General features: G+C 34.4%; 1 protein-coding gene across 1 annotated transcript; it reads left to right on the forward strand.

Moving 5' to 3' along the window:
- Positions 1-148: 148 nt before the first annotated feature.
- Positions 149-26,391, forward strand: LOC132718471 (uncharacterized). Its single transcript, XM_060702171.1, has 11 exons — positions 149-905; positions 3,395-3,545; positions 4,695-4,927; positions 7,076-7,133; positions 8,728-8,950; positions 11,797-12,011; positions 12,211-12,249; positions 16,888-16,995; positions 19,697-20,853; positions 22,991-23,111; positions 25,981-26,391. Exons 1-11 carry the CDS (start codon positions 213-215, stop codon positions 26,085-26,087), a joined length of 3,105 nt encoding a protein of 1,034 aa, XP_060558154.1. The 5' UTR covers positions 149-212; the 3' UTR covers positions 26,088-26,391.
- Positions 26,392-26,633: the final 242 nt, after the last annotated feature.

Consider the following 26,633-nt stretch of genomic DNA (forward strand, 5'->3'; position numbering starts at 1 on the left):
GGGGCTCCCTTGTATTTCTTTGCAAATTACAATTAACAAAAGGTACATTAACCCTCTTTTTTAACACAAAGTAAAAAGTCTAACATTTAAACGAATCTGTCCTTTAAAATAGGCATCACATGTCAAATTTTCTTTCGACAGACATTCACGGAACAGTTGAGACATTGACAGTGGAAGCTAATGAAATAAAAATTGAAACACTTGAGCACGAAATGGCTATGAATGGATCTGAATTAAGCAATAAGTCTCTTGAAGTTCATTCAGATGACGGCAAGTTTGTGTTACAAGTTTTCTCCAAGAGGGATGACTACTCAGAGGGCTTATTAGCAATTCCAATACAACAAATGAATGGACCAAACCAACTCAATAAAACTGTGTACGAATTCGTCGTCGCTACATTTTGTGCGGTAGGTGGGTATTGTCAGATTGCTATAGCTGCGGTAGAAAACAACACAGAAGTTTTTGTCGACATTCCGGAAAAAGTCGAAGAAATAGCAATTTGTAATAAATCATCGTATTTCCGCTCAAAAAGGGACAAAGGCTTTACGATGAACAAATTTGATGCCTTACAGCTTGAAACCACATACGATCTGACCGGAACAGTTATTTTTAGTTTTAAGCCTATTGCTGTATTTGCTGGATCAAGAAATGTAACTAATGGCGACATTGTTGCTCATACAATGGAACAACTTGTGCCTTCTTCACATTGGGGAACGGAGTTTGTAGTCAAGACCTTAGGCTCTAATGGATATGGTGATCTTTTAAAGATAGTGAGTCACTATACAAGCACGGTGGTTACCATGAGTGGCTTCCCGTCCTTCAACATGACAGAGAGATATCAGACCGTGACACGACGGCTTAGCAATGGGACGAGAAGTCACATAGAGGCTTCGCACCCAATACAGGTTCAGTATATTCGTGTTTTTATCGAAATATGAGTGCTTGAATTTATAGTTCATATTCCTTTCCTCTCATTGTGTCTTTTTAAGTATTTATCGTTATTATGCCCCCATTTCGAAGAAAAGGGGGTATATTGCTTTGCACTTGTCGGTCCGTCGGTCCGTCGGTCCGTTGGTCCGTCGGTCCGTCGGTCCGTAGACCAAATGGTTTCCGAGTGATAACTAAAGAACCCTTAGGCCTAGGAACTTCAAACTTGGTATGGTGATTGGTCATGACCAGTAGATGACCCCTATTGATTTTGGGGTCAAGGGGTCAAAGGTCAAGGTCACATTGACCTTGTAAGCAAAAACGGTTTCCAATCAATAACGAAAGAACCCTTAGGCCTAGGAACTTCAAACTTGGTATGGTGATTGGTCATGACCAGTAGATGACCCCTATTGATTTTGGGGTCAAGGGGTCAAAGGTCAAGGTCACATTGACCTTGTAAGCAAAAACGGTTTCCAATCAATAACGAAAGAACCCTTAGGCCTAGGAACTTCAAACTTGGTATGGTGATTGGTCATGATCAGTAGATGACCCCTAATAAGTTTTGGGGTCAAGGGGTCAAAGGTCAAGGTCACATTTACCTTGTAAGCAAAAAACGGTTTCCGATCAATAACTAAAGAATCCTTAGGCCTAGGAACTTCAAACTTGGTATGGTGATTGGTCATGATCAGTAGATGACCCCTATTGATTTGGGGTCAAGGGGTCAAAGGTCAAGGTCACATTGACCTTGTAAGCAAAAAACAGTTTCCGATCAATAACTAAAGAACCCTTAGGCCTAGCAACTTCAAACTTGGTATGGTGATTGGTCATGATCAGTAGATGACCCCTATTGATTTTGGGGTCAAGGGGTCAAAGGTCAAGGTCACATTGACCTTGTAAGCAAAAATGGTTTCCGATCAATAACTAAAGAACCCTTAGGCCTAGGAACTTCAAACTTGGTATGGTGATTGGTCATGATCAGTAGATGACCCCTATTGAATTTGGGGTCAAGGGGTCAAAGGTCAAGGTCACATTGACCTTGTAAGCAAAAACGGTTTCCGATCAATAACTAAAGAATCCTTAGGCCTAGGAACTTCAAACTTGGTATGGTGATTGGTCATGGTCAGTAGATGTCCCCTATTGATTTTGGGGTCAAGGGGTCAAAGGTCAAGGTCACATTGACCTTGTAAGCAAAAACGGTTTCCGATCAATAACTAAAGAACCCTTAGGCCTAGGAACTTCAAACTTGGTATGGTGATTGGTCATGATCAGTAGATGACCCCTATTGATTTTGGGGTTAAGGGGTCAAAGGTCAAGGTCACATTGACCTTGTAGGTTAAACGGTTTCCGATCAATAACGAAAGAACCCTTAGGCCTAGGAACTTCAAACTTGGTATGGTGATTGGTCATGATCAGTAGATGACCCCTATTGATTTTGGGGTCAAGGGGTCAAAGGTCAAGGTCACATTGACCTTGTAGGTAAAAACGGTTTCCGATCAATTAACTAAAAACGCTTATTCCTAGGAACTTCAAACTTTGTATGATGATTGGTCGTGACCAGCAGATGACCCCTAATAAGTTTTGGGTCAAGGGGTCAAAGGTCAAGGTCACATTGACTTTGTAAGTAAAAACAGTTTCTGATCAATAACTTAAGAACCCTTAGGCCTAGGAACTTTAAACTTGGTATGGTGATTTGTCATGACCAGCAGATTACCCCTATTGATTTTGGGATCAAGGGGTCAAAGGTCAAGGTCACATTGACATTGTAAGTAAAAATGGTTTCTGATCAATAACTAAAGAACGCTTCGGCCTAGGAACTTCAAACTTGGCATGGTGATTGGTCATGAGCAGCAGATGACCCCTATTGATTTTGAAGTCAAAGGTCAAGGTCACATTGCCTTTGTATGTTAAAACGGTTTCCGATCAATAACTAAAGAACTCTTAGGCCTAGGAACTTCAAACTTGGTATGGTGATTGGTCATGACCAGCAGATGACCTATTGATTTTGGGGTCAAGGGGTCAAAGGTCAAGGTCACATTGACCTTGTAGGTAAAAACGGTTTCTGATCAATTAACTAAAAACACTTTGGCCTAGGAACTTCAAACTTTGTATGATGATTGTTCGTGACCAGCAGATGACCCCTATTGAGTTTTGGGTCAAGGGGTCAAAGGTTAAGGTCATGACCAGTAGATACTTGATAAACCCTTATTAATTGTTTGATCACTCAGGGTCAGAAGTCATGCATAATAACTTTATCACATAACTAATTGGCTGCTGATAGGGGGCATACATGTTTTACAAACATATCTTGTTATTATTATTATTATCAAACATATAATTTTTATTCTCATCACCTTCTTATAAATATCATCATCGGATTGTTGCTGCTCAAAATTAATCATTAGTGTAATTATCAAATTTTGAAAAAATTGAGTAAGTACTAAGTAATTAATATTTGTTTGTATTTTAGGTAATTCAGATATCTGGACTAACATACGCCACAGAAGTTGAAACATCAATGCTAAGTATGACTGTAGTTCCATCAGTACAAAATGCCTGGCAATCCTTTAAGGTTGCTTGTCCGGAAAGTTACTCAACAACGCAATTTCAAATTGTATCAGGTAAAACATATAAAAATTTGCATAAGCATAGTTATTCACAAAATACGTTCTCTTTTTATTTTTTATTTCTGTCTGAATTGAAACTTTCTAAACTTTATTTCCACATTAGTGCCGTGTGGAGGCTGTAAAAAAAGTCGCCATTACAATTAATCAAAGATGTTATATTTTCGATCCTTGAAGATCGTTTAGCACAACTTTATTGTTGTATGTCCTTATTTATGGTATTTTTAGTTTCCTTCTTTTTGACCTTTTTCAAACTTGGCTGGTTCGAGTTTTCCTTCTTGCATATCGTATGATCACCCTTAGGATATGGTGGATGTTTTTTTATTTTTTTATTTGTCTTTTGACGTCTTGTATGTAATATGCAGGCTTCTTACCTCTCATTTTCTTTTCAAAATTCCATTTTGTTTAGTTTCGCCCATTATTTCGTTCAGGACACACACACGTTTTCTATTACTTGGGGACCTTACGCCGCTTTCCTAGGAATGGAACGAAAGTGTCATATTGACCATCATTTCCCCCGTATGAACACATCTACAAATGATTCTAAATTGAACATGTCACCATTGTCATGTTTAAATGTTCTACTTAAGTCGATTCTAGGGGTATTGACGGTAACTGGCATTTTTCAATGACCAGGTTGAATGATACCAAGTCTGCAACATTTTCAATGTTGTCGTTTAAGATGTTCTTTTGGGAATATGTTATCTTGTTTACCTATTTTGATAAACACCAGTTATTGATGAAATGAGTTAGACAGTGATTTATCCTAGCAATTGTTTTTATATTGGAATGAGTCACACATATTATCAATTTACAAATTAAACTTAAAATAGATACAATAAGAATCCCTAAAGAAAGCCCATCACGGTAAAATTGAAAATGTTGCAGGCCCGGTTTGATTGAGATTGTTCATGGACGGTACTGTCAAGTGCAAACTACCCTCCACGCCCAAACATGTTATATTTTAAGATGTTTATGCACAGAAAATCATTAAAAATATTTCAGTATTTCACTTGCAAATGTATGTTACAATATATGTTGTATTGTTCGCATTTATAAACCACGTTCATTACTGTTAGCAGTTCCTCCTAGAACAGTGTTCATAGCCCGTTCTCCAGCAATAAAACGCAGTAAATATTGTTGCAGAAAAAAAATCATGCACAAACACTCATGCAGATCCTGCCAACCATAATGACTTTGAGTCGTGTGCGAAAGAAAAGGACCTTTCACGGGTGAAATACACCAAATACGTTATAGGGAACATTCTTGGGACCGCTAGTGGAAGTGTCCAAAGTCTGAAAAATACTGCGTCTAACATCAGCGGAATACTTAAATGTGGGCAGACTATTTTGTTGCCAGTTGGAATTCTATACAATGAGGTAAGAGTGTATTTTATATCTACACTTTGAATGTGACGCAGCAGATTTTGTTATTTCTATTCCTTGATAATATTTAAAAAAATGCTCATACAAACAAAAATTCAACATCGATTAGAAACTAGCTCTGAATTTTACAGTATATGTGTTAATTTATTATCATTTTATTGAACTTAATTCTAAATTAAATACATTTAAGCTAGACTGTTAGGAACGCAAGACTTATTGTATTTACCTCGGTCGCCTTCACACTTTAGTTAGGGTTTTGCGTGAAAGTTTGTGTCCAAACTGCTGAATATTATGATGAAACTTCAACCTCTTGTTCTCTGTTGTAATATTAAGATTCTTCACCTTTGTGTATTTGTTTCTTTATTTGGTAGCATATTTACATATCGTTCAGCATTGCAACTTTTGATAAAGAACCCGGTATCAAACTGATTTGCAAACATTGACCAAAACAATAATTATGTCTGCAATTACATAGACATATTAAAAAACTGTACGTTAAACTAAATACATGATATACGAGGGGCATATTTAGATTAGTGGCAACCACTCGATTTCACCATTTTTTGCTGATGGAAGTAAATGTATGATACCTGTTGGACGATTATTGATTTTTTTATCCAACAGTTTTATTTTTGCCAACGATTTAAATCGGCAAAAAAAATTTCGCAGGTCTTTTTAAAATACAATGGTTTAGTAAAACAATTTGTAGACAGGGCCCGAGTTGTTTTGTATTGATTATTGAAAATAAATTTGTTGGTTTTAAAATTTCCCTTCGTGGAAAAATTAAAATGAATCTAGAATAAGTAAATGGAGAAAATGCCCTTCCGTATCGTACAATTGCACAGTCGGGTGTCAATGTTAACGGTTCAAAGATCGAGATCCTAGACACCTAAGAGAAATTGTCACAGGGGATAGAACTTTGCTTTTTTTGTGCCCGACAATAAAATTAACTTAGTAACGAAATGTGGGTAGGTTAAAACAACGGTCACCAAGTTGTTGTTTTAAGTATCAGGAACGTTAAAAGAGTTGTGTGCGCTCTATATTGTGACAGTGATGGAACAGTGGCCCGTGTCGCTGTTCCTAAGAGGGGAAATGTCAATAAAACATGTTTCCTCGACCATGCTCTCACTGCTGTAGTTAATCACTACATTACAAAGAACTCAATATCCGGGGTGCGCAGGATCAAATTACTCCATGACAATGCACCTGTGCACCGGTCAGCCTTGAATAAGCTTATTTAGAGGAACAGAGAATTGTGGTTTTCCTACATCCCGCTTATAGTCATGACCACTTTCCGTGTAACTTTTAGTTAAATCTATACATCAAATCGTGCCTTCGCTGCCGCCGATTAAAAACCCGCAGCGCTGTCTGAGCCAGTCCCTACCAGTGTATAAAAAGTAGACCAAAAGAAGAGTTCAAAAATGCTTTTTAGAATGGATTTTGAATTGGTAGTATGTGTAGGTGTCCATGGTGAATATTTTGAAAAGCTCAACTTCGACTTATTTATAAAAACACACTGCCATTTATTAAAATATGCCCCTCGTACACTTATAGGCATTATCTTTATTTGACTGCAATGGAATAGATGTTCTTTAATTTAACCAATTATAAAACTGAAAGTAATATTTCTAGAAATGAAATGCACTTAGAATTCCTGATTCTTGTCTAGTTTTCGGAATAAGAGCGTATTTGATAAGAATTTGTTGAAATCAAAATTTACAACAACAAAAACCATGTTGCACTTGTTTTGATTTATAAACCTTTATTTTATTTTTCAAAAAACGTTTTATATATCATATCAAATTTGTGAAAAGTGACGCACAAAAATATTTTGAAACAGAAAACATGCTTAATGTTTTTGCAGCTAAATCCTTGCTAGCAATGTTATCTTTAAAATATTTAATATGATAAACAAGATCAACAAGGTCAAGATAAACCTATTTTATGCGACCATTTTCCCTATAAACGTATGATTCACTTATATAAGACTATTTGTTGTTTGATTAGATTGACAGTTGGTGTTTGAAAAATTGGAAATACTTACATAATACACGCATATGTGTTACAAAAATATTTGTATTTCTTCCTGTCCTAAAATATTTATGTCAGGCAATAAAGGATAAATCATACTTCTTTATACAGAATGTGCTGGGAACGATTCCTGTTGAAACTCCTGAATATCCTGGAGGAGTCTGCAAAGGTATAAAGACAAACACAATGTAACTAACCGCATTCTTTCTATTTAGAAGGAAATAATAAATACCATATGCGTTCTATCTAGTATTACCACACAAGTAACAAAAACCATCAGCGTTCTACCTGTTTTAGAAATTGGTGATAAAAACAGAGTTCTGTTTATTTATCAGCGTTTCGTCTACTTAGAAAGAAACAAGTTATACAAATTATCAGCGTTCTGCCTATTTTAGTAAAACGTGATAAATATAATCAGTGTTCTATCTATTATTATCAGCGTTTTGTTTTTATTTAGAAACAAGAAATATATATATTATAAACATATTGAAATGCAAAACTGTGCACCTTACCTTAGGGTCAGGGGACCTTAAATGAGCAATTGTTAAATAAACACAATACAAAAAAAAGTCAAAATCTCTTACATAAGCAGTAAACCAGTTCCTCATCAATATTAAAAGTATGTGACATGTATTGAAGAAGATTACATTCGTTGCTTCTAAAATTTAATATGTGTTTACCAGCAAGATTTAAACTCACACCATAACTATACTGAAATTGACCATCTCCGTGAAGGTGCAGGGTACTCCAGAATTTGCCCGATTTCTTAAAATTAATTGTACCAGCAGTGCAATCAATAAAACTTTCAAAGATAACTGTCACATGATTAGATTTTTAGGATAATTGAATAAAATTTTCTTAATTGCTCGGTACAACCTTACAGTGCTTGATTTTCAACTATTTTAATTCCATTAGGAGAGACGCAAAGGTATACAAAACTATAAATATGTAAAGTTTTTGTGTATATACTCAATATACTGCTCCTCTCCTACACACAACGAAGAATGGCAGTGAAATATCAAAAGTTTTCAATATCGTCAATACACCAAGTAAATATTAGAGATAAATATCGTTCGGCAATTATTCGAATATGTCCCGTGCCACCATACTGTCGCTGGTGTTTTTGTGCATATCTAATTGTAATGATCTTTTACAGGAATATAATTTTTATAACATAATCATATGTATAGTATTCATGTTTACCCGGATGACTTTAATTAATATCAGATCCAAGAAGTAAACTTACATTACTTTAGTTATGAATCATTTCCTTACAGACCTTTGAAAAGTCAAAGTGTTGACTTTAATTATGATCCACATTTTCGACAACGAAAGTAAAAAAAAAACTTTCTCGAAAGTCTACATTCTGGGTTAATGCTGAATTCATGGCAACAATAGTCAAACAATTATCCAGCAAAACTATTGACAAAACTAATTATTTAGCATATAAGCATTCTTTCCATTTCTTCTTTTGGTCTGTACAAAACTGATATATTTAAACCGTTCAAAATCCCATGGTCACATTCTTGCATTTAATAATACTTTATTCAAGGACATACAAAAAAGAGTAAATAATAAACCAATGAAAACTTTTGCTACTTGATGATTAAAATGAACAATATATGTGTATAAGTATGTCCATGTATTCTGTTGAAAATTTATCTTCATATTCTTCCAATTACATTCTTAAAAGTTTAAAAAGAAACTTAAAGCTCTACTACTGAAACAATCATTATTCATTTCGTTATCTTATCTTTATACAGAAGGTGGCAAAGGCACAACGGCACCAAACCTTCCTTATCACCTAGACTTGCAAAAATATTCAGAGCATGCGCTTCATCTTAGAGTTCAGGTTTGCGGGTCTGCAACTTTGCGATTTATGAGCTTGTCAACTACGATAGATGCACTAGTTAGCTATGAAGGAATACAGATAGCCTCATGCGAAACTTCCTGTGAAATTCTTAATAAAAGTTCAACTGAAGACAGGTTATATCGTTATAATGTTTGTTCTTATTATCACTTTTTTCTCTATTTCTTTGTTATCATTTTCTTATTTATTTATTTATCTTAACGGTTGAAAGTGTCGTGTTGTCAAAATTAAACCATTTTTAGCTCCACTTTTTTAAGAAAAAAATAGACCTACTGTCAAGACAGGATGTAATTTGTAATTAATTAAATTTTAATTTTGCAAAGGAATGGTATTTTCCGAATACGAATCTCAAGGTTAACCTTTTTGGGATTGTACATTTCCCAAAAATATCAAACACATTCACTTCAATCATTAGGTACTTGATTAATTACAATTTAGTGCATTTCCTAGGGGGAGTTTATCATGAAACATCTTTTTGCTCAAATATTTACATTTTATCACATTCACATCTTAACCTAAAATATGAACCATCATGGTAGATAAGTCTGTCAAACACGATTGCAGAATAATCCCCCTTTTCTACTAAGTTTTATTCTAATTTTGAGCACTGAGAAAAGTCGAGCGCGCTGTCCGGGGACAGGTCTTCTTTAAACAAGTAATTAAAAATAATCAATAGCCATTATCTAACTGTACAACACATTAACTTTCATATAACTTTTACCTATTGTATAATACATTATATTATATATACCGGTGTAGCAACAACTGATTGTTTATTTATATATTCAGTACACTTGAATGAATTTTAACATTCAAAGAGAAACTATTAGATTTAGTTAATGGCTAGAACATCAACGATCAGATATCGATATGAAAAAAATTAACGACAATGTACAGAAATATTCGATTGGTGCAAATAGAAATCTGGGGTTTAATTATATATTACATGTATATAAAACAAATGATAACGATAATAAAATATGATAAACAAGTTCAACAAGGAAAGGCGGCGTTCAATGAACGACCCAGCAACAAGAACCAGTGGCAAGGAGCCCAGGCGGACCCCAAACAAAAACAGGACAGGGCACGGACAGTTAAATCACTAACAAGATATATAATTTGTAACTGATAAGGAATTCAAAGAAAACAAACAAATGATTGAATAATAGGCCCACAAAGTCAAAGGGCACATGGGAAGGAGACAGGAGACCGAGGGAGGCAGGGGGGCAATCAAAGAAATAAAAACTAGGGGCAAAGGAGAAGATACTTAACAACAAGGGACACAATAATAAGTGTCACCAAAACTGTATAAAATAACATAGACATACATCTGAGGAACACAGAAGGGCACCGCCTTGGAACGGTCAGCAACATAATAATGACTGCTGGGGAGTTTAAACCGGTTAATGGTGCACCAAACCTCGCTCTCAGCCATAAACGAGACAGTGTAAATAAAATGAATCCCCGCCAAGTGAAATTCTAACAGTTGTTATGGTTACAAAAGGTTAAATAAGTAAAACACCAAAATGATCATGTAGAAACATATAAAAGTAAACCAAATGACCATAACAAAAGTAGTCAATGTCCCAAAGGAAAAGCAGCAACAAGAAAATAACCTACAAGGGCTCGACGAAGCAAGGCATAAGACGAACATTAAGACAATTCAGTCCCTTTTTGTTTATGTTCGTTTTCTTTTATCGATCAAACAATAAAAATACAAGTTCTACAAAGGAAAAGTAGGGAAACGAAGTATGGTTTACCCTAAAAAATGCAGCGCTTTGATGTGTGCGTAAATGTTAACTGTCAATTATAAATAGTTTATATGTTCGAAATTGATAAAAAGTTAGGTGTTGACGATAATATATGTACATGTAGTTGTAAAATTTTATAAAACTTTAAACATTTAAAATATATACCCGCCTATAGCATATTTATACCCCCACCCGAGGGGGAAGGTGGGATTTAGATTTGCCCTTGTCAGTTTGTGCGTGCGTGCCTCCATTCCAAAATGTTGTGTGACGTGTAGCTCTGATGGTGCTCGTGCCTAAGTCAACAAACTTTACAGGAATGTTGATCAGCATGAAGTTGTGCACATGGGGATTCGCGTGTTGATTAATCCAGTTTTTTAAGAGTAATTGCCCTTGACATTAAAAATTTGGAATTTTCAATTAAGTTGCATGTGGCTCAAATAGGATTTGATTTGAGTCTTGAAACTTTACAGTAATTTCGGTCAGAATGTGCGATTGTGCACCTTGGGTTTGCTTATTAATTGAGTCAATATTTGTAGTTATTGCTTTTGACTTAAGTAAAACTTTCAATTTGTGTCGTGCTTTACTCAAAAATGTTTGACTAAGAGTAATGAAACTTTACAGGAATGGTCAGCACGAGTAGTTATGCATCTGGAGTTTTGCTTGTTTTTGTTTGTTCAAGCATACTTTAGGAAATAAAATTGATGTTTGAAATTCTAACAGCTCAATATTGGAAACTTGGATATTACTTTTATGCCAAAAACATTTAGTGGTAAGGAAATTCCTTTGTCTGTCCGTCTGTCATACTGTCCTGTTGTACGTCAGTAGACTGACAAAGCAATGAAATATTCGGGCATCTGTGTCCACAGGGACACATTTTCAGTTTTTAGTTTTAATCTATTTCATATGTGTTTAATCCGGTATTTGTTTTTATCGATTGGTGTATCGTTAAAAATGTCTTGAAACAGAACAATTTTCGTGCAGTAAAATGGATTACTTCAGAAGTCAATATATCATTTGTTGTTTGTTTGTTTGTTCGTTCGTTGTTTAAACCGCCCGTTGCATTTTGATGCATTTCGTGAGAATGAAATTCCAATGTTCTTTCCTGTCATGTCACCTTGATTTTTTGATGGATTTCTTTTTAAATTTATTCGCTTGTTCATTAACTATCTAAAACGTCAGTAAACTCAAATTAAACATTTATAATATTTTAGTTTCAACAAAGACGCAGGTATCAGCTGTACATCTGACATGTCGTTTTTCTGGTTCCGACAAGTTAATAGTATGTTTTGTCTAGGAACTGGCTATCACAACGAAGACGAATGTGTTCAAGGTTCCACACGGGACAATGTAATACGAATTCGAACGACTGACTCTATCACCAATGTTTCAATGATGGGCACAGTTGCGGAGGCGACCTTTAATTGGGGTGTGTATTTATACTTATTTATTCATATTTTCCTTATTGATTTCAGTCGATCATAAAAAACACATTTGTATATTCACACAATTTTTCGAATTAAATCTTCTATGATTTTAATTTTAATTCAGAAAATTATGTTTTTCCTCTAAGTTGAAAAGGAATAAAGTGTAGATTCGCCTCGATTGAATCTTATCATTTATTTCAGATTTTATACATGTCAATGGTTGCAAGGAATACGAAAATGGTAAGTGAAAACTGAAATCAACATTAACTTTAATGGAATGGGTAAACTTAGGCCCCAACCTGTACGACATTTATAAATGTTTACCTGGATTGTTTAAATAAAAAAGTGTTGTAGTTTTTTTTTTTCAGGCATATAATATACATCTGTCCCGTCCAACTGCAACCTTCATTCTAAACAAAGCGATGTACCTGGTTCTTAGTTTTCTTTTGACCATGTTTTCTAATTTTAAACCGGTACTAGAAAGTTCGTAAGTGCAAACACGAGGGTGGTTCAAATTAATTTAAAGTTTTCTTCTATATTGAGTCTAAACAGATACATTCTTTCAATTAACTGATATTCAATAATTCAACTGATACCATATAAACATTTATATTCAATGAACTATTTCAATCAATATCAATATTACGTGTTCGGGAACTTGGGTTCTACTTCAAACAAATCTAAACGAGTATGCGCCTTTAACTTTTATTTCCTTGATAAACGTCGATAAGCGTTGATAGGCGATTCTTGATTTTGACTTGTCTCAATACATCAAGTTCCAGATTTAAATTTACGAGATTCTCAATAACAAAACAAAACAAAATATGATGACGTCGACGTAAACATTTTACGTCGCGTTAAGTAGCGTAACCTATTGACGCCATTAACAATGTTAACAAATCTGAAGTTCTTAGAAATCAATACGTTGCCATGAAATTACTCTTAAATTTCATCATAAATCGCAATAACTAGTACATTTACAAGACACAAATTTGACCTTTTAAACTTAAATATATGTATATTCGAATGGTTAATGTTTAAGCTTAGCTTTTAAACTTTAAAGTGTCAATAAGCAACATGAGTATGGCTAAGGTGAACTTTCAAGTAGACACAATTTAGTAATAGATTTCACTGATTCAGTGTCTTTGTATTTCACAACACAACTTCTATCATGTCCATCTCGGCTTTCTCGTATCTGGATAACGTGTCCTAAATGCCATTGTCCCCGTGTAGTATTCTCGTCCGAAACTAACACAATATCACCAACACGGAAATCTGTAGTTTTCCTCTGCCATTTTGAATGACTTTGCAGGGACGGTATGTATTCACGGACCAATCTTCTCCAAGGTTTTTAATTTTAATTCCGCAATCAAACGTTTTGCTTTTGCATTTTTCAATTTAGCCTGTGATGACACGGAATTTGCACTGCTTACTGTAGATAAAACATCATCATCAGGTACTTTCTGCACATATTTCCACTGTGAAAATTTTCCGAGTTGCGAAGATCGTGAACGCTTAACACTACCAAAAATCCTCATGCGTCGGATCTGTTCCATTTACGGTAGATACTTCCTCCATATTGAAGAAATCGAGAATTGTCGCGATTATACAAAGACTTGGAACTGAAAATGATATCACATGAGAACGCAGATGAGGTACAAATATTGTATGACACGTTGTGTGAGCGCTTGAATCATTTAAATCAGCACATTTGTTATGCTTAGACTTATGCTCAGACCCGGATGTACGGAAAACGCTTGAATTGAATTATGAACATTGAAGTCATAACTTCTTTGAGTGCCATTAACAACGTTCACAAATCTGAAGTACTTAGAAATCAATACGTTTCTAACAGTACGGTATACATCTTTATCACATAAATCACAGCGCAGCAATTAGATAAAAACGATATAACACTAGTTTATTTTTATTTTATCCTTATATTTATCCGTGAACATTATAAATTGATAATATTACAGTAATAATTATCAAAATTTAAGAAAAATGACAAACATGATTTCAAAGCTCTCTGTATCTTTCCTTTGTTTTTCTGCATCGAAATAGTGGCAATCTTGATACTGATATATTTCGCATATTTTACAAATATACATTTGTATTTAGATTTTACATACTATCATCCTTTTTCATGTAAGCATGGTAGTCAAGCTAAACGTTATGGCGTTTTTAGAAGAATCGTGATTTTCGTTGACGATTCTTCTAAACAGTCTTTAGTTACGTTGAATATAAATATATTCTGATAGAAATTATCCATAATTATCGAGGTTAATCAAAATTGATCCTCTTACTCCTGTTCATAAAAGTACTAGTTCAAGTATACGATTAAATACTCTTGTTACCATATATAACAAATTATATATGATTTTAACTCATTATGAGTGTCACGTGACCAATTATGAGGCTCGCTTAAAGCGAGCACGTGAAAAAACTGAAACAGTGACGACACATTTTACGTCGCTTGCTTTCATGAGCAGCACAGTATTATTGAAATATAAAAAATAGGAATATCTAATTAATAACAAAAAGAAAATTAAACTTGCTTCATGATTCTAGTGAACATTGTATTTACGGGAAGCAACTCTCTGGAAGTTACTGTACAGCAACCGGAATTTCAACAACTGATTATCAAAGTAATTAAAATAAAACATTCGCGCGCTTTAACGTCATGTTTTTATATAATGCTTTATGACGTCGTGTCAACTCGTTATTACACCAGTTTATTACATGCTTTTCGGTGGTTTATAGAAATATATCAGGGGAGTAAATAACTGATATTTCACTGTTTGAAACAGTGAAATTATCAATTTGATATTTTTCACTGATTTGAATTTAAGCCCGTTACGTGATTTTAGTGAAATACCAGCGTGCACAGTACTAGAAACCAACTTAATTACGTGATGTCGTAAATGTATATTTATTTGGCGGCTTTTCATTTAGTATTAGGTTAAAATGTCTTTTTAAACGTTTTTTTGCATATAATAATAAAAAAAACATTGTTTAGTTTAGTGTAAGATTGAAATAAATTTCACCTCGCTAACATTAAAAATCCATATTTCACTCACGTCCGGGGAGATCCGGGAACCATCGGGGTACGGCCGGAAAAACCGGACTTCATCAGTAACTCTGCCGGCAACATCCGGGATGATCCAGGAACATCCGGCATTCAACCGCGGATGGAATTAAATATTGAATATCATCAGGGTGGTCTGGGGCGAACCGGGAAGTATAGCTTTGGTCGCTTGATCTTCAGATCTGTCGGACACGACCAGGGTTACACCGGGTAAGCACCGTAACTCTGCAAGCACATACCGGGGATGTATGATATAGCCAGTAGAGCTACGGTAGAGTCCCTGTGATTGCCGCAGAGCCCAGGTAAATGAAGGCAGAGACCCGGAGAAATATATTTTTTAGAAATTACCCACGTGATGTCATTTGCATTATATACATACTGTTAGAACCCGTCATTGTCAGAGTTACACTATAGGCACGTTAATAAAAAATGACTTTTTAGATATGCGATAAAAAGAATACTTATATTATATTCGTGTAAACTTTATACTAAATATATTGAACTCGTTGAAAAATAACTTTATTACGCTCACCAGTCTCGCATTATATGACTTTATTCAACTCAGTATTAAATCTACATTCATTCAATATCATCTATAAATATGATGTAAGAACATTCCCTGTAGCATTTCTAAAAGTGACATTACGCAATATTTCCATTGTCAAGTTGAACTGAATTGACTATATATGTATTAGAAAATCAACTGATCAACCAACAGTTGACATTAAAAAGTTAAGATGAAATATAAGTCTGTCTTAAAATATGAAAAGCCCGCTCTTTTTATAAATTGAATGTTACAGTTAAATTCCGATGGGAATTTATAAAAAAATTTCCTCGGGCCACGTTTGTTATATATGAAATTTACTCTCTCTTATGTCGAGAGTAAATCAATTATTCTCTAATCTACTATAGCAAACAACAACAACAAATACATAGGGATAACGCTTAATATTTGGTAGTACATATAACAAATCAATAGACTCAATCGGTTTTTATCTGTATCTGTGATGTTCTTGTATTTGGGATTCATCAGATGTATAGCATTATTGCTGTATCCGAAACTCTGAAACGAAACTAAAACAGATCTGAATACATGGTAACAAAATATTACAAAAAGAATAATAAATTGTGTAATCTGTAAAATATTTAATAACAAGTTATGCTTATAAAAACAAAGAAAATTCATTAAATTAAGCAACTTTAATAAGTTACGTATATTTTAAGAAACGATTCCCGAGTCATGCGAAGAATAATGTAAAAGCCTAATTATTCAGCAAGAATGTGTATGAAAATATTACATTACATAAACGTTTGTTGTAAGAAGGGATGGGATCGGGTGGGGCATATTGAAACAAGTTCTTGCAGCACTACCAAATGCAAGCGTCGATTGAATAAAAACCGCGAAAACACTATATATTTAACCCCACTAACCCACGAAATACACGAGCACCGTTTAAAGGAACTATTTAAGGTATATTTGACTTAAAGTACAGAAACCATACATAAACGCACATTCAAACTATATCCGATACGAGAATAATTTCATAAATCATAAGATTGTAAGGATTTATGACAAAATGTAAATTTATTTTGTCTTTCACCTGTTCACTGACTATATACTATGTCACTTTAAAACTAGTCACTTAAAATTCCAGAATCTTTTCTTATTGTCCTTAAAGTTTCGACATTTTGTTTCCCATTTTCTATTTGAAACTGATAGCAAGGTCACAGGAAGCGGTGCCTCATGCCAAATGTTTATGAACCCGTAATACTTCTTTATCACATTTCAGGATGGCGCTGTACAGATAGACTTGTGAATTGTTCCAAGTATGAAGAAGGCTTTTGTACACGATATGCAGACTTTGCGAAATATAATTGTGCAAAATATTGTGGAATTTGTAAGTTACCAATATAGTTTAGAATCCTTACTTATTTGATCATAAAGATCTTGCGATGATTTGAGGACAACAGAGTGTTTTCTGTTTATTGTTTTCTTATGTTTGCTTTATTTTTCTTATATTCCACGAAAAATAATTTAACCCCTCAAAGTTATGAAGATATTATCCTTTGCTATTTACATACTTATTTTTCCCGGACCATAACTGATAAATTTGCGAAAACAATTTAAAACTTCAAAAGTTGATAGATCTTATAAAAGAGGAGTTGTGTGTATATTAATTTCATAATATGTTGATTTTCCCTTTTTATAATTTGCTTTCTCTTTGTTATGATTAAATCCCAAATGGGGTATATAAGTTTAAAACAATTAAATGGAGTGCAAAGCAGAATAATAACTTTACACTTCATTATCTTACAGTTTTTACATTTTGCTTCTTTACTTGATTTTTTTTCTTAGAGATATGAAATAGACTCTTCATTTCAGACATGACAATTTGAGTACATTATTGTCGAATAATGCGCAGTTTGTGTTAAAATGCGTCTTGGATTACACTCATGATCGTCGATAAGTCTGAGTGATTAAGTACATGGCATTTGAACAAGACTTTACTATAATGCAATAAAATTGATTTTTGTTTCCATTTAACATGCTAATAGAAAAGAAGAATTTATAACAATATGTTGAAATACATAGAAGTAATTTCCTGACGTCATTTGGTTTATTGGGGCCATATTAGTGTAAGCGTATCTTTTGAATAATGTGCAATTAGAAATTTAATGACCTGTATTTGTAATCTGGTAGGCTCTGTGAGCTGTCAAGATCTATTTAAGTAGGGCACTGCAGTGTGAACTATTTAGTAATCTGTCTCAAACCTAGGCTGCTTAGAGTTCAAACTGCTCACCGTGACTGTAATATGGCCGCTTTGAGTGTTTGGTGTGGTGGTCGCTTCTTAATGTTTGGACTATTAAATCAATATTCTATAATGATCTTGGAAAATGCCTTAACTGAACATAAAGAAAACAATATTTCTACAGTTGATAAATTTATTGTTTTTTTTTTTTTTTCTCATGGACTTACAAATACAAAAAATTCAGTAAATTAAGTACATTTTATGAAGAAAATAGATCTTTAAACATAGTGGACAGTCGCGGTAAAACCACAAAAATGACGCACATCCGTCAATTGCAAAGATATATATATATATAAGTAGATGTTATAAAGGCAAAATTTACAGTTCCTGTAATTCTAAGAAGAAATTAACTTTACACCACAAATTAAATGCACACATTTTAAAATTCATTGAAACTATCAAAATACGATGTGCCTAAGGGAAATTCGAAGCTGGAAGACCCCGAATGAAAGTAGACGGGCAATTTATATGCCACCGACCCCACACAATCTACAACTTCTTTGAAAGAACGCTCCACAGATATCTTTTAGGGTCCATAAAAACTTTTGTGGAAGGAACGCTCCTTAGTTTTTCATGTGGAAAGTCACTAACTGTTTTATGGGGTCCTTAAACATTTTACGGATTAAAAAAACTTTTAAGCTCCTGGTCAATAAAATGCACTGCAAACCTATAAAACAATTAGACACACCCAAATTTTAGGTTTTCTAGCAGGAATACAATGATACATCTTAAAAATGAGGTTTAGAACTTTATCAGAATGTACATCATTCAGCGTTGTTATGCGAGTGAACAAAAGTAGTAACAAAAATGCGGCAAAAAAGGTGTGATATTCAAAACATTGAAAATGAGTACACATGCTAATTTAAGTGGTTTCATTCATTGTTAACATTTTTCTAGGACTTATTTATCAAATCAACAAGAGAAAAAGACAAACAATAATGTTAACAAATTTTGCGAAAACTGTATACAATTGTGTACCGTACGAGGCTGTCATTTAAAGTACCATTAAAAAATGTGTTATAATATGAAAATTATCAGACTGCAGGCATGTTTATTGATAAACATTTATTAGACGTTTACATGTTATTAATTTGTTTTTTTTTATTTATTTATTTATTTATTTATTTATTTATTCAATGGCAGGCTTTGCAGACAGCTTTGGTAGGAAATTCCTAGTAAGACTACATTTGAAGTCTTTGCAAAAATGCTGGATTTCAGTAACATCACTCAATAGAAATACTCACGTTGGAGTGACAAGAAGTGTCAAGGACGAACCTTAAGTATCTATTACCAGCACTCGAGATGATGAAGATAGCGGAAGATATTATGACTGTTCAAATATCAAATTCATTCTCAAATTAAAATTAACTCTTAAAAATAAGGTTTAGGACTTTATCAGAAAGTATATCATCCAGCGTTGCTTTGCGAGTGCTAGTCGTGTGTAAACAAAAGTAGTAACAAAAATGGCCGGCTGCAAAACGTGTGGTATGCTTAGTTCAGTGGTTTCATTCATTGGTAACATTTTTCTAGGATTTATCTATCAAATACAATCGATATTTAGCTCTAAACCTGTCAGAAAAAAGACAAACAAAAATAACTTTGCGAAAACTGTATACAATTGTGTATCGTAAGTGGCAGACATTAAAAGTTCCAGTAAAGAAATTGTCTTTCAATATGAGGATTAACAGACTGCAGACATGTTTATTGATATGAGACGTTAATATGTTATTTATTTATTTATTTTATTTTATTTTCTTACTTACTTATTCTTTTTTTTTTGCCATGACAGGCTTTGCAGATAGCTATGGTAGGAAATTCCTGGTAAGACTACCTTTAAAGTCTTTGCAAAAATGCTGGATTTTAGTGACATCACTCAATGAAAATACCCACGTTGGAGTGACAATAAAAAAATACGTCAGTAATCAACCACCTGAAGTAGAATCCATTTCCAGTGAACGAGGAGATGAAGATGACGGAATATATTATAATTGTTCAAACATGGATAACATTCTCAATTTTGAAATAATAAGTGATGACGATGTTGCTGTAGTTGTATATTACATTTATGGCGAACAGAATACGGAAATAAGAAGCTCAAGAATATACCCAGTTGATATATATGGGACAGAGTTCATGCTTTTTGCACATGATAAAACGGCTAAACAATGCTGGTTTATATCTGAGCATGTAGATGTTAATGTTACAGTATTCTTCTTTGGTAATCCTGGTCCATTTAAAGACTCTGAGAGCATTTCTGTTCTTGAACGTTCTGTGTTTATGTTGGAAAATAATAATGAAATTTCTGGAACCAGTTTTGTTTTTAATAAACCGTCTATGGTGTATTGTTATGATAAAAAGACATTAACTGCTTTAAACTATTTCCTACCGGTTAACACATGGTCTAACGAATACGTTGTCCCTACCGCTGAAATTGAATCAAATGAACGTCAGTTTAAAGGCATTTTGCACATCGTTTCGTATACTGATAACAATATTGTGACAATATCTGGCGGCTTTGATGCTAAACATGCAATTTATAACAAAGGAGATAAGATTGAACAAGAAATAGACGTAGCTGTACCATATCGTTTAACATCAGTAGGAAATATCGCGGTTGGATTATATCTACAAGATAATGAGGATTCCAGCAAATATACATTCAGTTTGTTACCTTCCACTGAAAATCATCACGACACTATTTTGACATCCGTCCCGGCAAATCGTTATACTGATATGGATACTACAAACACAGAATTTTCGACATTTTCGGTCGACCGAAACCTTGTTGAAAGAAATGAGAAAATGTTGTTAGGCAGAGACAGTCACTCAGAGCTATTCGAACAGAAAGTAACCACTGACGAATCCAAATATGAAATTGCAATGTTGCATTCAGGCAATAGATGGCTATTCGTTCCGGGAAATATAAAAGCAAAATTCCTTTTACAGGTGACGAATACACGTTTGATTTTTTTATATTTAATATATTTTTTAATAATTTCGATATAATTTACAGTTGAAAATACGACAAAGCTGCAAATAGATTTATAGTTCAAAAAGAAATCTTAATAATTTGTTGATGATAAGGTTTTAATACTGTAATGGGCAACCAAAATGTTTGAGGAAAGATTCTATTTTTATCTTTAATTTACATGAAATATAGTTGAATTTCTACTACGTTCTACATATTGCGGTCAAGTGCTAAAGGTCACCGACTTCTAACCAAATGTCCCTCATCGATATGGGTTCGAATCCCGATAGGGAATTTTTTATTAGTCCCCTACCGGTTTACCGGAGGGGACTTTAGGTTTACCCTCCGTCCGTCTGTCTGTCCGTCCGTCTGTCCGTCTGTCTGTCAGTCCGTCAGTCCGTCCGTCCACAAAACTGGATCCCGCGATAACTTGAAAAGTACTGAAAATATTTTTATGAGACTTGGTATATGGATAGATGGCAGAATGTAGATTATGCACGTCTTTTTATTTTCTTCCTATGTTGAAAATTCTGGTTGCTATGGCAACAAATAGGCTGAAAATATGGCAAATTTTACACATAAACTGGATCCAGTGATAACGCAAAAAGTACTGGAAATATTTTTATGAAACTTGACATATGGGTAGATGGCAGTCTTGAGATTATGCGCGTCTTTTTCTTTTCTTCCTATGTTGAAAATTCTGGTTGCTATGGCAACACATAGACTGAAAATATGGCAAATTTTACACATAAACTGAATCCAGTGATAACTCAAAAAGTACTGGAAATATTTTTATGAAACTTGACATATGGGTAGATAGCAGTCTTGAGATTATGCATGTCTTGTCTGTTCTTCCTATTTTGAAAAAATATCTGTTGCCTTGGCAACAAATAGGTTTAAAACATGGCAAATATAACAATATTTGTGATTTGTCAAAAAGAGCTGAAAATTTTTATGAAATTGCATCTTTAATTCAAGAGTTATCTCCTCATTAAGAATTTTGCTTTTAAAATGTTATATTTTGGTAACAGGGATGTTTCAGATATTAACTTTAGAGTGTCCTTCAGTCCGTCTGTCTGTCTGTGCATAAAAACTGTTTCCTGTGATCACTTTTAAAGAACTATTCCAACAAATTTACTTAAAATAGAGAAAAATTGAAACATTAGTGAATGGCCAATGGCCCTTCAGAATGTTGATGGGGTTCTAACCGGTAGGGGACTTATGGATTGCTTGCAATACTATGATAATTGCTTGTTCTTTCTAGTGAAGAAGATATGAAACTAGTTAACGAAAGGCTCTATCAAGTCAAAAAAGCTGGAAAGTCGTCATTTTAACTTGGGAAACTTAATACCCGACCAAAATGAAAAGTAACTTGGAATTATCTTGGCAACTGACATTGGTTATAATAAAACTGAATTAACAATATTGACATCACTATGCTGTATCATGTTATCCAATCAATGGCGGCAATGCATATTGTATGAGTACTCTCCTTTTGAAAGTCCGGTAAATATTCAACAATCAAAATATAAAACAAAAAGACCAGCCTAAGGTTGTTTGTATCGTATAGCTTAATATCAAGCATTTATTCTAATGCTATAGTATTGGAAATTTTGTGAGGCCAAATTTCCGGGATAAAGAGCTAATTGGTCTTGAATAGACATATTTTTCATAAGTATTTCAAATATTAATAAATTGTATAATTTGGACATTATTACATCTTCTTTTATGAAAAAAGAAAAAGACTACAAATGCTAAACACTTTCTGATGTGTACATTTATACAATGAAAAGATATTTTGAGCTAAAACAGTTTATTACCTGTTTTATGGGTAAGCAAAATCAAATCATGCATCCCTTAATTACCAATAACATCCATTTATTTTTTAGTGATTTCTTGTTATGTATCATAATTGTTTATGGTATCACATACCTTCTATTTTGAACTGATTTAATGTCCGCTGATTTATACTAGGCTAAGCATTTATTTTGAATGTATAATGATACTTTAAATATGAGTGAACATCGCGAACATTTTCAAATAGCGATCTGAGAGATTGAGAGAAAATGTCATACCTTTTAAAGATCAAGTATGCAAATTATTTTTGCATTTTAGCAAGAGAAGAATATCTGCAGAATATCAAAGTCGACACACGGTGATGGGATTGACAATGACTGTGATGGTTTGATAGATGAAGATGGTTTCTATGATGACGGTTACGGGGTTTATAAAGAAGGTAAAGGATGGAGGGTTATATTTATATAAAAACGTTTATATTCAATGGTCTATGTTGTGTCTCGTTTTTGATTAACTTAATTACATTCATATGCTTATTAAGAAAGATGTTTTTAAATGATGATATACATTTGTTTTAATGTCAATTAAAGCATATAAAAGAATTGTGAAAAAATTTATGGAATATAAACTACAAATATTTGAAATGATATTTATATATAAGGTGCTTTCACGGAGAAGGAAGGGCGGCGTCCAATGAGTGTATCCAACAATAAAAACTAGCTACACAGGACGGCCAACGGGCATCCCAGGAGGGCACACAGAATTTAAATATGCGCTGGGAAAAAAATATGATAAAAAAATAATAAAATAGACATAAAACTTTTTTTGCGAGAAAAAAGAACACTGTATTATTAAGTTATCAGACGTTTTCTTTCATTTGTTAAATAAATACATGTAATTGGGTTTATTATACCCCCGCACAACAAAGTTGTAAGGGGGTATACTGGAATCAGCTTGTCCGTCCGTCCGTCCGGCCGTCTGTCCGGCTGTCCGTCGGTTTTTTCTTGTCCGCCCAATAACTTAAGATTCCTTTGACCCTTAGTCTTCATATTTGGCATGGAGGTTAGTCATGATTAGTAGATGACCCCTATTGATTTTGAGGTCACTAGGTCAAGGTCACAGGGGCCTTGACTTCAAAAAGCTTGTCCGCCCAATAACTTAAGATTCCTTTGACCTACAGTCTTCATATTTGGCATGGAGGTTAGTCATGATTAGTAGATGACCCCTATTGATTTTGAGGTCACCAGGTTAAAGGTCAAGGTCACAGGGGCCTTGACTTCAAAAAGCTTGTCCGCCCAATAACTTAAGATTCCTTTGACCTACAGTCGTCATATTTGGCATGGAGATTAGTCATGATTAGTAGATGACCCCTATTGATTTTGAGGTCACCAGGTCAAAGGTCAAGGTCACAGGGGCCTTGACTTCAAAAAGCTTGTCCGCCCAATAACTTAAGATTCCTTTGACCCACAGTCTTCATATTTGGCATGGAGGTTAGTCATGATTAGTAGATGACCCCTATTGATTTTGAGGTCACCAGGTCAAAGGTCAAGGTCACAGGGGCCTTGACTTCAAAAAGCTTGTCCTCCCAATAACTTAAGATTCCTTTGACCTATAGTCATCATATTTGGCATGGAGGTTAGTCATGATTAGAAGATGACCCCATTGATTTTGACGTCACCTGGTCAAAGGTCAAGGTCACAGGGGCCTTGACTTCAAAAAGCTTGTCCGCCCAATAACTTAAGATTCCTTTGACCCATAGTCTTCATATTTGGCATTGAGGTTAGTCATGATTAGTAGATGACCCCTATTGACTTTGAGGTCACCAGGTCAAAGGTCAAGGTCACAGGGGCCTTGACTTCAAAAACCTTGTCCGCCCAATAACTTAAGATTCCTTTGACCCACAGTCTTCATATTTGGCATGGAGGTTAGTCATGATTAGTAGATGACCCCTATTGATTTTGAGGTCACCAGGTCAAAGGTCAAGGTCACAGGGGCCTTGACTTCAAAAAGCTTGTCCGCCCAATAACTTAAGATTCCTTTGACCCACAGTCTTCATATTTGGCATGGAGGTTAGTCATGATTAGTACATGACCCCTATTGATTTTGAGGTCAAAGGTCAAGGTCACAGGGGCCTTGACTTCAAAAAGCTTGTCCTCCCAATAACTTAAGATTCCTTTGACCTATAGTCATCATATTTGGCATGGAGGTTAGTCATGATTAGAAGATGACCCCCATTGATTTTGAGGTCACCAGGTCAAAGGTCAAGGTCACAGGGGCCTTGACTTCAAAAAGCTTGTCCGCCCAATAACTTAAGATTCCTTTGACCCATAGTCTTCATATTTGGCATTGAGGTTAGTCATGATTAGTAGATGACCCCTATTGACTTTGAGGTCACCAGGTCAAAGGTCAAGGTCACAGGGGCCTTGACTTCAAAAACCTTGTCCGCCCAATAACTTAAGATTCCTTTGACCCACAGTCTTCATATTTGGCATGGAGGTAAATCATGATTAGTAGATGACCCCTATTGACTTTGAGGTCACCAGGTCAAAGGTCAAGGTCACAGGGGCCTTGACTTCAAAAAGCTTGTCCGCCCATTAACTTTAGATTCCTTTGACCCACAGTTCTTATATTTTGGCATTGAGGTTAGTCATGATTAGTAGATGACCCTATTGACTTTGAGGTCACCAGGTCAAAGGTCAAGGTCACAGGGGCCTTGACTTCAAAAAGTTTGTCTGCCTAATAACTTTAGATTCCTTTGACCCACAGTCTTCATATTTGGCATGGATGTTGATCATGATTAGTAGATGACCCCTTTTGATTTTGAGGTCACTGGATCAAAGGTCAAGGTCATAGGGACTTTGACTTCAAAAAGTTTGTCCACCCATTAACTTAAGATTCCTTTGACCCACAGTCTTCATATTTGGCATAGATGTTGATCATGACTATAAGGTGACCTCTATTGATTTTGAGGTCACTGGGTCAAAGGTCAAGGTCACAGGGACCTTGACAAAAAAAAAGCTTTTCTTCTCAATTGCTAAAGAATGTCCTGCCCGCAATGTATTGATTTTGACATTTTCACATTTGAAGCATGTAGAATACATAACTTAGCAATGCACTGGCTTAGTTACCTCAGATTTGGCAGGGAGGTTGTCCTTGAGCTCTAAATGGCCACTGTTGATTCGGACAAAGTGGTATGCGGGGGTATTCACGCCATGATTGTGGCAGTTCTAGTTTTAATTATTATATATATGTTTACATTACAAAAAATAAGAATAAAATTTGTTACGCGATGTTAATTTTATCTTCAGATAATGATCTTGACGGGGACTTTGGGGAAGATTTCGGTGGTGACAACATTTCAGGTGAGTGTTACATATTTCACTTGTTTCAATTCTCTACAAAAATTATGATTTAAAATAATACTAACAAAAGCTTAATATCATAAGTTGAATGAAATAGAATATTGAAAAATAAGTTATAAGAATAAAGTGTAACAACGCGAATCAGAAGGCGTTATTACGCGGAATGAAAGTTGCAGTATTGTGAATAAAGGCGTTATAAGGCAAACATGTGCGTAAGAACGCAAAAAATGGCCTTTAACACCAGGAAAGGCGTACTTACGCAAAAAACGTTTTAATGCGATGTTATAGACGTCATAACGTGGAACGTGTTACTAACTGGTCACTATAAGTAAAAATAAACTAGATGCGCGGTAATAAGCATTATGTTATTTTTCAATCAGTACAAATAAACCAGATTAACGGTTATATCCATAATGTTATTTTTTAATCAGTAGAAATAAACCAGATTAGCGGTAATAAGCATAATGTTAGTTTTCAACCAGTATAATATGTGTATAGCTATTACTGACTAAAGTTATTTGTTAAAAAACGAGTATGGTAATTTATTTATAACCGAGTTGAATTGACTACAAAGTTAAAAATACCGAGTTGAATTGAGT

Source organism: Ruditapes philippinarum, unplaced genomic scaffold, assembly GCF_026571515.1.
Source record: "Ruditapes philippinarum isolate M1 unplaced genomic scaffold, ASM2657151v2 ctg12101_1_1_1_1, whole genome shotgun sequence".
In the NCBI taxonomy this organism is placed as follows: Eukaryota; Metazoa; Mollusca; class Bivalvia; order Venerida; family Veneridae; genus Ruditapes; species Ruditapes philippinarum.

What these genes read in the sequence shown, in the direction of transcription:
- LOC132718471 (XM_060702171.1), top strand. Translation starts at nt 213, where the DNA reads ATGGCTATGAATGGATCTGAATTAAGCAATAAGTCTCTTGAAGTTCAT. An exon ending in TTGGAATTCTATACAATGAG is followed by an intron (nt 4,928 to 7,075) that starts GTAAGAGTGTAT and finishes TTCTTTATACAG; the next exon opens with AATGTGCTGGGAACGATTCC. An exon ending in TCCTGGAGGAGTCTGCAAAG is followed by an intron (nt 7,134 to 8,727) that starts GTATAAAGACAA and finishes ATCTTTATACAG; the next exon opens with AAGGTGGCAAAGGCACAACG.